Below are 12,858 nucleotides of genomic sequence, written 5' to 3'. Positions count from 1 at the left end.
CGCCAGCTTCGCGTTCCCCAGCGGTGAGGACGGAGGTGCCGGGCGCTGGGCTGGAGCATCCGCCAGACCCGCGGCGTTTTGCAGGTTTGAATACAGCGCAGCAGGTGAATATCGGGCTTTAAGCACAGCCCCATGCACCGAGACAATGGGAAGGGACTTAAACCGGCTTTACCAGAGAGCAAAACACTGCACAGCTACATCCTGACATGAAATAACAAGCAGCACGATCTGGGCTCCCTGCAGAGAGCAACTCCCTGGTGAATCTTCTCTGGAGTTAATTCTTCCTGTCCTTTGAGGCTATGATGATGGTTCCCTCTGCCTTAGATGACTCAGGTAAGAGGCTCACGTCCTTAAAGCCTGCATGAATTCCACAATGGTATACCCTCCATTAAGTAAGAATGCAGTGGGAGTTTGTAGAAGCAAATGGGAGGCAACAACGCTATGGAGCTTTTTTCAGGAGCAGATGTGATGTGCAGAAAGGAGATCGCTGCTTACCTCTACGTGAGATGAGGAACTGAGCATTACAGCAGAGCTAAAGCCAAAGCTACCCTCATCTTTACTAGCTGGAGCCTACACTCAGAGAGTATTGTAAACCATATCATCCTGTCTGTGGCTCCGTCCACTTGAAAAAGAAATAATTCCTACACCTTGCAGAATTACTATCAGCTAGTGCTAAAGATGGGGTAGTTGCCTATGGTACAATTTTACAAGTACAGACTAGTGAAAAGAAATGGACTAGAAATTGAGCTAGGCTAACAATGAACATGTCAGCTCACAGCAACGCTTCGGACCATTTCCTAGTTCCCAAGAATCGATCGCTGCCAGGGCTCAGTATCTGCTCTTGTTCTCTCAAGTCGGGATCAAGTGGGCAAAATGGAAACAAGCGCTTCAGTACAGGGGTTGTAGAGGTCAGTGGGGCAACCGGACTTCAGTAAGGCCTTTGACACTGTCTCCCACAGCATTCTCCTAGAGAAGCTGGCGGCTCACGGCTTAGACAGGTGTACTCTGCGCTGGGTCAAAAACTGGCTGGACAGCCGGGCCCAGAGAGTTGTGGTGAATGGAGTTCAATCCAGTTGGCGGCCGGTCACGAGCGGTGTTCCCCAGGGCTCAGTATTGGGGCCAGTTCTGTTTAATATCTTTATCAATGATCTGGATCAGGAGATCGAGTGCACCCTCAGTAAGTTTGCAGATGACACCAAGTTGGGCGGGAGTGTTGATCTGCTCGAGGGTAGGAAGGCTCTGCAGAGGGACCTGGACAGGCTGGATCGATGGGCCCAGGCCAACTGTATGAGATTCAACAAGGCCAAGTGGTGGGTCCTGCACTTCGGCCACAACAACCCCATGCAGCGCTACAGGCTGGGGGAAGAGTGGCTGGAAAGCTGCCTGGTGGAAAAGGACCTGGGGGTGCTGGTCGACAGCCAGCTGAACATGAGCCAGCAGTGTGCCCAGGTGGCCAAGAAGGCCAATGGCATCCTGGCCTGTATCAGAAATAGTGTGGCCAGCAGGAGTAGGGAAGTGATCGTGCCCCTGTACTCGGCACTGGTGAGGCCGCACCTCAAATACTGTGTTCAGTTTTGGGCCCTTCACTCCACGAAGGACATTGAGGTGCTGGAGCGTGTCCAGAGACGGGCAACGAAGCTGGCGAAGGGTCTGGAGAACAAGTCTGATGAGGAGCGGCTGAGGGAACTGGGGTTGTTTAGCCTGGAGAAAAGGAGGCTGAGGGGAGACCTCATCGCTCTCTACAGCTACCTGAAAGGAGGTTGTAGCGAGGTGGGGGTCGGTCTCTTCTCCCAAGTAACTGGCGAAAGGACGAGAGGAAACGGCCTCAAGTTGCGCCAGGGGCGGTTTAGATTGGACGTGAGGAAAAATGTCTTTACTGAAAGAGTAGTTAAACATTGGAACAGGCTGCCCAGGGGAGTGGTTGAGTCACCATCCCTGGAGGTATTTAAAAGACGGGTAGATGAGGCGCTTGGGGACATGGTTTAGTGGGCATGGTGTTGTTGGGTTGACGGTTGGACTCGATGATCTTAGAGGTCTCTTCCAACCTTAATGATTCTATGATTCTAACAAGAAAGGAAAGGGAAGTTTACCTGCTTCAGCTACTCAAGTTCTTCCCTCTGCTTTTGCTGGGAGCAGTGCTATTGATCAGAGAGGATGGCACTTTCCACAAGCAGTGCGCCTGTGTACAGTTCAAAGGAAAGCGTTCATTTGCTTCTGGAGTACACCACAGGATTCAGCTGATCTCTTTTAGGAGTGCGGATAGCTCACTGTCCCCTATCTTTCTACACACAGGAAGGTCCCCTGGGATGAATCATCTCTAACAGCCCATGTGGCCTCTCTTAGTTAAATGAAAGAAGGAAACAAACAAAATGCAAAACATTTATTCGAGTGTGTTGTACAAAAAGTTTCCAGTCATAAAATGTATATTACAAATAATTGAAAAAGACAAGACATTTGGCATGCATATTCTAAAAAGAAAAAAAAACCACTTTGAAATGATAAAGTCTAGATCATTATGTAGTTTTCGTAAGTTCCATGTGAACATTTTCATCATTTTGTCTTTGTATTTCAATTTACAACCTTTTTCACAATTCCTTATTTTAAAAACTTGAACCTTTCAAAAACTCGTCTGCAGCAGCTGACTGGAGGCGGTCAGTTAAACTGACCAGTGACCTAGAACCAAAGCTATCTAAATAAAGATTGTGTTTAAAAAAAAATAAAAAATCACAATTCAAGTCACAAGGCATCACTGTTACGAAAATAGAGTTCAACTGAGAAGATACTATTGTGCCCAAATGGAAAGCATTTTGGCTTAAACTTGTTTAAAATAGCTTATTGCTTGTGATTTTAGTGTAGTGATGGTCTGGGTAGCTGGAACACACAGTAACATGTACCTTACCAACACGGAATTGTCACTTCATTAAAAGCTAACTAGAAAATCTGGTAGTTCTATAAAACACATTTTCTTTTCCTGAACTCCAAGTCAATTCACTGCTACTCTGAACGGACTCTTTCAATATTAAGCATCCTTTTCACTCTCTAGACCTTAGCATTTCAAGAAAGGCATTATGTTTACGAATAATAATTGCATGTAAATATGGTCTTGTATAAAAAAAAACTTTTAAATTATTTTAAACTGGCTTAAAGCTAAGCATATTGAAGGGCAAATAAAAATTCTGTTTCCCAGGCCATTTTAAGTGAGAAAAGAAACTCTCCAATAGATTTGTCTTGACATTCAGCTAAAACAATGCTTTGAAAAATGCAATCACTATCTTACCTTCCACTCACTGGTTTACAACAAGGCTTTGTTTCCTGCTCACACAGGGCTTGGACCCAACAGTGGCAATAAAATCCAGTATCAAATATGGACAATGCCTTTGTTTAGAGATAAGACTTTCAAAAGAAGATACAGAAAGAAGAGAGAGAATGGCTTAACAGTGGGCAAGTGAGAGAAGTAGCTACAAGAGATACAAAACATACAGCATGCATGTTTTCATACTGTATCAAAATGTTTCCGATGCACACAAAAGAAACAGATTCTCAAATGTTCTGGGGTGTGGAGAGGATTTCTACAGGCCTCTTCTAACTAACCCCTGTTCAGGTTGCAGTTAAAGGGCCTTTATACAGGATGAGCATTAAAAAGAAAAAAGGTGTATAGAAAACAGTAAGATCCCTGAACTGAACATGAGGTGTCCCGTTGCTCAAGGATAAACATGCACATGAAGTGATCTCCTTTCACAGATTGGTCTGCTTCACACTGCGATACAATTTTCATGACTAGTGCAAGCTGCAGACAAGCTCGTCTGGCTTTTACATTACAGGTCATGGGAAGCAGATCTTTATTTTCTTCCTGAGACTTTTGGTTCCTGCTACAAACAAACGATGCCAGCCAACTCCCATCTAATGGCAAAACAGTGCTAAAGACAAGTGATCAATGCATCAGTGTAAACAATTGGTTTTGGCAGGGCAAATCTAGCGTCCCGAACTAGCCTAAGTAGACACGCTGGGAAATAAAGCTGTGCAGCAACAAAGGAATCATAGCCACTCTGTTACTTGGAATAAGTCACTGCAACACCACAGCTAAAGTAACAAATACAGAAGCGAGAGAGGAAGAAGTGGCATGAAATGTCAGAGACTCTCTGTAACCATATCTCCCTGCAGGACGCCACGTTACCCATGGTTCTGCAGATGGATGGACTTGTTCCAAAAAAAGTATTTTCACATGGTACAAACTTAGGAGTAGGTAGTATGTGTTCATCATATTTTATATAATACTCTTGTGATCTACACAATGAAAAGATTGGCTTAACTATTCTGCTGCAGTTATGCTGTTATTCCTTCCCCCTCTTAACCAGTGAGAATCATTTTTACTATTTCATCCACAATAAAGTCGTTTGCTTATTTTTCTGGAATAAGAACATACATATGGGTAGCTACACGCAAGTAACTACTCTGATAAAAGCTATACTGGTTAATTTCCCTAATCAGAGAAGCCTTAAAATATTTTTTTTTCCTGACAAGTCAAATGTATTTCTCCTTCAAGCTCTACACCTGGTATCAGACACTGGAGTAGAAACGCTGACTATCCTTCAACTTCTTCAAGAGTGGTTCACATACAGGATCAAACAGGAAAAGAGGGCAAGGGGACACTGGATTTTATTTGAACAAAAAGCTTTAATTATCCTGAAAAATGAAAAAAAAAGTAATAGTCCTTCAAAGACAGAAAAAAATGCTTTTTGGTTTGATAAAGCCAAAAAACCTCCCAGTATGGAGCACCAACTTTAAAGGGATAGTGCCGTTACACTGAAGCTCAGCATTAAAAGCAAGAGGAAAGGATGGTGTCTTGAGAAGACGCACACACAAAAAAAAGTACGTGGAATACAGTAGTTTGTGTCTTGTAATTTACAGCTAGGAATTCTTTCTCATATTTTTAGTAGCCTTTTAGAAAGCACTGTGGTGACAGAATCACCCACATTTAGACTGCTGGCATTCAGCTTTTCCCAGTGAAAAATCACCATTTTATATGAACACCTGCACATACCTAAACATGGTACTGAAGATAAACTATTTCCGAAGTTAAAGGACACAGTTCTAAATCTAAGGACAAATTCTGCAGACTGTTACTGAAGGGCAGAGTCCTCATCATAAGAGATCTGCAAGCACCAGTCCTTAAGGCTACAAGACGACACATTCCCCATACAGTAGCTGTTAAGAAAACTATGGCTCAGGTAGCAAGAGGTTTTTCCTCATTCAAGCTGCCTTTCCTAGCCCATTCTTTACAGAAAAAAAAATTCACGGAAAAAAATGCAAATGAACTACACACTCATTGCTTTAGTATTTAAGATCACAGAACAATCTTAAATTTACAGGACAACCTTAAAGAAGAATAAGCTATCTTAAAACTGGCCGATGTAAAAAAATAAATACAGATCTTTAGGAAAAAAAGCAAAAAGTCCTCAAACATTATGTAAGTATATTATGGAAGCTGTGGGTCAGAAAGGGAAATGCTGCCCAGTGGTTGGAAGGTGCATTGCAAAAATACTTGTACATTGATTGCATTCATTTGCATAACAACAAATTTAGAAAAGGTAATTGGTAACACTATGTCTGAGAAACATAATTTCACTAGATACATTTTACAGAGATAGACATGATTTACTACATATTTAACCTTCTACTCAAGCAGAGTGGGAAAATTACATTAGAAAAATGGCCAAGTACATCAATAAAGTTATCCCATTAGCCCAAACAGCCAAATCTTCATACTGCTTTTTTGTAATGGATCTTCTGATAATGGATTAAAACATAATTCTAAATTTCTATTAGTTTAACTTCAGTAATTCAGTCATCCCACTCAAATAGAGAAAAGTAGCATCTTTGATTTATTTTTAAATGGCAAAGTAAATCCATAAGCTTAAAAAACCCCTTTTGTTCCCACCCTGCTTGCATTACAAAGCCATCAGTCAAAGCCACTAAACTGACTTTCTAGGTTATATCTGTCAGTCACAATACTGTTCAGAGAACATAATGTCCAAAAGCCACCGAAAACATCCAAACCTTGTAGCTTGTTTGATGAGTCTAAACTATTTGAATGACAAGATCAGAGTTCAAGAGTGCAGGTAAAAACAGGATTCTATGCTGGCATCAAATGGTATCCAAATTTTGTATCCAAACTAATAACTACTGGAAAAAACATTTGCTTGTACAGTAGCCAATACATTCTTTGGAGCAGTCAAGTATTTTTCCCGGTGCTTAAAGATGCACTACTATATGAATACTAACCCTTACGGGAGTCAGTTATCTCCGCAGAAATACAGCAGAAGAAACCTTAAGCTAAAGGGACAATGTCAGATACAAACTGCATCATACTGAAATAAAAATCACCTGCTGCTCATACAAAGCATTTTTTATAAAAAGCATTATTCTCCCTTCACTCACTGTTAGACTTTCCTTCGAGCATTTGAACATTGCAAAGCAATGCTTATGTCCTACACAACAGCAGTTCCTTTTAACATTTTTAAAAACTCATTAAACTATTTCTGTACTATTTTGTAAATACTGCTCCTTAAGATACCTGACAATGCCCCTTTGAATATAAGGGAAGTATGAACAAGCTGCATCTAGCTCTGATTAAAAAGTCAACATTTACACAGGATAACCTTTAAAATCCCCAATATTTATCATTGCCAAAAGTAAAAATATTTTTAACATCTAAAATCTTAATCATTCTGTTTAATGCCAACTATGTCAAAAGCATTAAATCATGATGCTTAACATCATAAATACATCATAAATCATCACAACTTGCATCTATGATTTAACAAGGTCTCATTTGTGACAATGTCAAAATGCCCTGAAAATAAAACAGTTAAAACTCTGGTTTTGACACTTCCATACCTTAAGATGGTGTATATATTCAGTAAGCAGAACCCGTCATTCTCCATCTTCTGAAATAACGATATGGAGCTAAGGTGTTGACAGACTCGGATGTCTTTACCACTCGGCTGTCAAATTCTGGAGTAGGACAAGATGCTGTGGGTCCTCAGCCAAGAGTGTCTAAAATGCAGCTCCCCTTTGTTACTTCCATTGGTAGAGTAGCATTTTTAATGAACTTGGGGTCTAATTTTCCTAGGCAAGATACTACCATTTCTTAAAGTATGGAGGAAACACTACTGTGAATCTCTCCTGGGGCCCTGCAGATGAACACGCTTCCTTAAACTTTTTTTTTTTTTTTAAGTTATCCTGCATATCTATATGCAATTATAGATTTACCATACACTCAAGGAGTCTCATCCGATTTTAGCTAAAAATTTCTTTTCTGCTGCAGGTTTGTCCATAAGACTTTAAACTCTGTATGGGGAAAAATGTTGTATTCCAATATAGTGTTTCAACAAAGAGGGAAAAATAAAGAAATCTATTAAAAATTCTGGCAGTTTTGTTCAGTAAAGGTTTTTTTTGGATTTTTTTTATAAAAATGTACCAAGGAGTAAACTTCAAAGAAATCAGATGATGCATATAAAAATAGCTTTCAGTGGCTCTGGAGGGAAAAAAATAGCAAAAATAAAAGGAAATAAATGACAAAAATTAGCAAATAATAGTTTCTTTTTTCTTTCTTCACATCACTGAGCATCCTCTAGAGGTTGTTCTGGGATCCCCCTAAAATAAGACAGACATAGTTGAACTCAATTCTTAACAGCTTTTCATATTGTAAGCCTAGACTCTGGTTATCATCTCAGTTGTTAAAAGCATTTTTTTTGTAGTTTAGTTCTGTTCAGGGAACATCACAACTACAGAGAAAGCACAGCACATGTCATAGCCTACTGCCAGCATTAAGACACTGCTACTCTTGGTTGTGGTTTTCTACGATGGGTTTGATTGGTTAATCTCGATACTTTCAACACTGACACAGATGACAAATGAAAATCATGATGTCATTAGCTTTAGAACAGGAAGTTCCTTCCTTTATTTCAAATGATGTTTCCATTTGAGAGAGATCTATGCTGCATAGCTGCTGCTTGGGGTAAAAAAAAAAGTTTCTGTTTCAGTTGCTTTATACTACAAATACACTGCTTAATCTCCTGGAGACCAAAAAAGCTTTCAGAATTCAACTTCAAACCTGCACAGAATGAGTTCTTTATAAAAACAGCTACTTAATGGCCACTGATCAGGAGAACAAAACGCTTGAGTTTGAAATAAATTTAAAATATTTTCCGGTATCACCTGTATGAAGTATCTTTCTCCTTTTCACTCTGCTGACTGCTGGTCAGTTATTTCACAGTACTTAACTAAGCATTATGAAAACATACAGGTGGCATTATTAAGCAAAACCAAGTTTATTTCAGATGTAGCAGGTATATACTATCAGAAAATAAACCAATAAGTTGAAGCTTGCAGCAACAGAAGCATTCCCCCCTTTCCTGGTTTTTAGTGGTTATATTTCCCAGTGGTTATATTCTGCTTAAAGCAAGAATGCCACAGACTCTTTTTTATAGAGAAGCAAATACTGGAATGGGAAGAACACTGACTGCTAAAACTAATCTTGCTAGCCCTAAAAATAATCTATGTCATTGCAATGCTGTAAATCTGTGATCTGTTGCATACTTCCATAGATACCCTGGCATCCTGATCTGATATTAGCCACTGCTTGAGCTGTACCATTATTGATTCAAGCAGCAATTCCTGGAAGAATTGCTCACATTATACTCTCTCTCTGCATTGTAGTAATGCTGCAGGGTTGCAAGCCATTCTGAGATCATCCTCTGCAAGCATCCATTGGAAAAATGGACCAGGAAGCTCAGAGCTGGCAAAAGTTGAAGGGACCCCTTTAAATCTTGCACTTCATTAATCCAACCAATGAGGCACAAGTTAAACATTTGGTCTGCATCTTATTACCTGTTGATTGAAAAGGTCTTCCTCTCCAAACTCTGCTTCATCCTCTTCCTCTTCATTCTCTCGCACGACTACTGATTTAGTAACACTTCTCACTGCAACTTCCTACACAAAATGACAGATAAGGAGATGGCCAGTAGTCTATACCTATTCTCTTAAGTTTTTACTATACCATCAATATAATACCCCTATTAAATTTTGGAGGGTTTAAAGCAACTTGCCCTACATTTAACGTTAGCTATGCAAGCAAATACTGGTAATATCCTGCAAACCACAATAACATTCCTATTTCTATCCACTAAAAGGCATGGTAATGTAATTTAGCTTCAGGAATTTTCTTTCATTACCTAGGGATTTGAGAGGAAGCAGCCATGTTTCAGGTGGTCGTTACTCAATTTTATACAAGCTCATAGCAGACCCAGCTAGGAGTTGTCTGAGACATACTGTAATGTGAGAAACTAAAATTTCTCAGTATGATTACACAGCATCAAGAATATTCCTAGTTTCTACTAAATATTCTCTATCAATTGCATATATCAATTATCAGGACTGTGTTCCAAACCAGGCACTAAAAAGAATTCTAAAACCCCAAGAAGCTTCCTTTATTACTAAATTATTTTTAACACTTCCTAGTGGTAAGAAATTATTCTGTACACTTGCACCCTTGAAATGATAGGTGCAAATTTCTACTTGTGGAAAAAGTCACCCTAAACATACACGTCTAAACAGGGATACTAAAGGTAACCATAGTGGGAACGGACGTGGATTTGAAATTTTTCAGGTACTAGTTTAACCTCTATCTGAATACTAAGCCAGTTAGCTTTCTATTTGTGCAAGTGACCCTCCCTCCTACCTTGTCCTGCGCTGCTGTTCCTGCACAAAGTGCTTCCACAGAATTGCCAGCAAGAAAGGCAGCATGACAACTGATACAACTGTGGTCTGTTTCACCTTCCTATTTCTATCAGATCACTGGGATAATGGCACATTTATGAATAACAGCCAAAGCACAATCCTCCCTCGCAGGACTCTTCTGCAGGGATGGTTTTAGAAAGTCAGTTGTGGGCAGATGTAGGACAATGCAGAATACACAAGAACCTGTGCCAAATGAAAACTTCTGATATACTTCCAACATTGAAAGGACAGCTATCTTCCTACATCAATATTTACATTGCATCCCAGAATATCGTAGGTACTATATACTGTAACTTTGAATTGCCAGCAATACTTATTTTCTTTGTCTCTTCTGAAAATACATACTCAAATTCCAAACAAATTCTCTAAATTTGTGTTTTTCTAAAATGGGAAAAAAGTCTATGGATATAATCAGGATGATGATCACAGTTTTCCACAATTTCCCAAAGATCTGAGATACGTACAGATATTTAATTATTTCAGTGTTATTAACTGTCTTATTTTAGAAGACAATAGGGGAGATCTTAAAATCAGGATTTTGTTGTCATCGCCCCCTGCCCCCCAAATGAAAGTGTTTGGGAGATAACCCAGCTTTTTTTCTACAGACACAGCCTACCTCTCCTTCAGAGTTTACGAGGTATGTGCGGATATTTCCTCCAGTGCCCCAGCTGCCTTGATTCTTCCACACGAGAACAGAAGGGGGACTATGAGATACACCTGCATCTGCACCCCAAATCTAGTGAGAAAGACATTCTGTAATTAGCTATTTATGCACATTTTATTTTTAAATATACAGAACCCCCTAATTCTCCTACTTCTCCCTACATACCAGTTTTGTTTCCGAATTCCAGTGACAGTTTTACCCTGCTTTTACCTACACCATTACTTGTAGTAAGATACTACTCTCAGTCTACAACAAAAAGTAATACTATCCATAAAAAAAACCCAAGAGAAAAAAATTTATCTAATATTGCAGTCATCAATTCTTCTCTGAATATAGAAATTTCTCCTACCACTCTCTCAATGACTATACTGTATGGAGCCAAGACATAAAATGCAAGCTTGTAGTGTATCAATTTAATCTTTTATATGTATCTGAGCAACTGATACTTAAGTAGAAATAGCTGGAACTGATTAAAAGAAAGCCCTTTTTTTCTTCTGAAAGAACATCTGTTGCAGACTGAAAATAAAACACAAAGTTACAGAAAAGCAGCTGTTCTACTACAGTTAAGGCTGGGAACATCTAGTCTTAAACTTAACTAAAGTCTACTAGACTGAATGAATGCTCTGAAATGTTCCTATTTCATTAAGAGGTTGAGCAGGATTAGTATTCCAAACCTGGGCAAAGGTGTTTGAAAACAAACAGCCCTTGACCTGCTCCCCAAAATACCTTTTTCTTCAGCTTTCTCTGTGCCTGAAGTGGTCTTAAATACTGAAATGCTAATATAGAAATTCAATTTCTGTTCTGCATTTTTATAACTGAAATTCTGCTTCTCTAAAGTGAGATCTATGAAACCAAAAGTTATACACCAAATCAGGCTGTACCAAATGTCAGATTTACAACTGCCACAGCATCAAAAGAATATATTGTTGACATACTGCAAGTATAACTTACTGTTACAGTCTGCCCAGCTCTGAGGACATACTTAGGAGTAAATTTGTAAGCAATTTCTTCTCCATCTCCAATTTGTCTTTTCAGTCTCCAGTTACCCAAAGACTGATCCTAATGGAGAGAGTCATAAGGTTATTTAGGGTGAGCAAAACAGAGCACACAAGCATCAGAGCTTTCTCTAGGTCTCTTTGTTATTGAAATAATGTGAATATAAATTTATTTACATGGCTGTTAGACATCTGCATTCTAACTTGAAAGTATTTTTCTATACCCACTAATAGTCTAAAGTGTAAATCCCATAAGGTAATTCAGTGAAATTTAAAAAAGATACACATTTCACACAAAAAAGTTCTGCTAGAGCCAGCAAGGCTATTTACATAAGCAAGGTACCAGCACACGTTTAGACATTTGGGACACAAACTATGTTCTCTTCCTGCACCAAACATTACACTCGTGCTAGCACACTGTAACGTTCAACTTTCAAATGCCTCTGTTAATTATTGCAGGCTGCTGCACCTTGAGATGTTGCTCCTGCTCTCCAAGTGACTCCACCTACTTGTGCTACAAAAGGCTGCGTAACATTTCAATTTAGCTCCTCCTCCTTGTTTTCTAGGAGTTCTGCTGACACTCACCTTCTCCGAGTTGTTCTTCAGTTGAACATATTTGCCCTCCAGGTCTATCTCTTCTATGCTGATACTTCCTGTAGCTGAAGCTTGCTGGGACATTTGGAAGCTACTGCTACTACTGCTGCCGCTAATACTTCCAGTGCCAATTCCACTTGTTCCGCTGCCTGAAAGCTCCTCTGCTTCAATACGTTTTCTCTTGCCTCGGGAAGAGCGAACAAGTGAAGTAGTGCTGCTGCTGCTGCTGGAGGTAGCCCGAGAGACTGTAACGCGGGAGGAGGGACTTGGAGAGAGCTTCAACCTTAACACAATGAAGGAAACATTTTAATTAACTCATCCAGGGAACTACACACAAGGTAATAATGCTACAATATACTCACTAACCAGTCTGTAATATGCCCCAAGGCTGAAAGCAGCCTCACTGTGTGTGTCAGGAGGACTGCATATAAGAGAAGGGGGCAGCTATCCATCCCTGAGAAATCTTCTGGTAGTATGATTATGTGACGTGGAAAGCAGTGCTAATGAGAGCAACACAGATCGCTTAACCCTCCCCTCCAGTGTATCTACTATTTAACGCACTATTCTTGGGCCACATCATTTAAAAACAGGAAAACACAGAAGTATAAGCACTTAAATAGAAAGAGAAGATGAATGTCAAGCACAGAATGATATATTCCACTGTACTCTGAGACCATTATAAAAACCAAAATAAAATAAAGACAGTGTTCAGATGAGAACACTTACAAGCGTTACATGTAAGCTTCCATGCAACACATTGTAGTGTGAAGCCAGTATGACTTCAGTGAAACAAAATCTGGGCAT

General features: G+C 39.6%; 1 protein-coding gene across 2 annotated transcripts in view; it reads right to left on the bottom strand.

The window, feature by feature from the left end:
• Positions 1-7,190: 7,190 nt before the first annotated feature.
• The window catches only part of LMNB2 (lamin B2), a 36,896-nt gene continuing 31,228 nt past the window's right edge, over positions 7,191-12,858 (bottom strand). The window contains exons 8-12 of one of the 2 annotated variants that reach the window (XM_009322996.1): positions 12,046-12,337; positions 11,417-11,524; positions 10,418-10,537; positions 8,893-8,994; positions 7,191-7,656 (exon numbers count right to left, since the gene is read on the bottom strand). In XM_009322996.1, coding sequence (XP_009321271.1) covers positions 7,615-7,656; positions 8,893-8,994; positions 10,418-10,537; positions 11,417-11,524; positions 12,046-12,337 — 664 coding nt within the window. In that variant the 3' untranslated portion in view covers positions 7,191-7,614. Of the gene's footprint in view, positions 7,657-8,892; positions 8,995-9,908; positions 9,985-10,417; positions 10,538-11,416; positions 11,525-12,045; positions 12,338-12,858 lie in introns of those variants that run through there. The other variant, XM_009322998.1, reaches the window with a different exon arrangement.

Source organism: Pygoscelis adeliae, unplaced genomic scaffold, assembly GCF_000699105.1.
Source record: "Pygoscelis adeliae isolate BGI_AS28 unplaced genomic scaffold, ASM69910v1 Scaffold284, whole genome shotgun sequence".
NCBI classification, from domain to species: domain Eukaryota; kingdom Metazoa; phylum Chordata; class Aves; order Sphenisciformes; family Spheniscidae; genus Pygoscelis; species Pygoscelis adeliae.
Note: the sequence above shows the minus strand (reverse complement) of the source record. Positions and strands in the feature narration are given on the sequence as shown.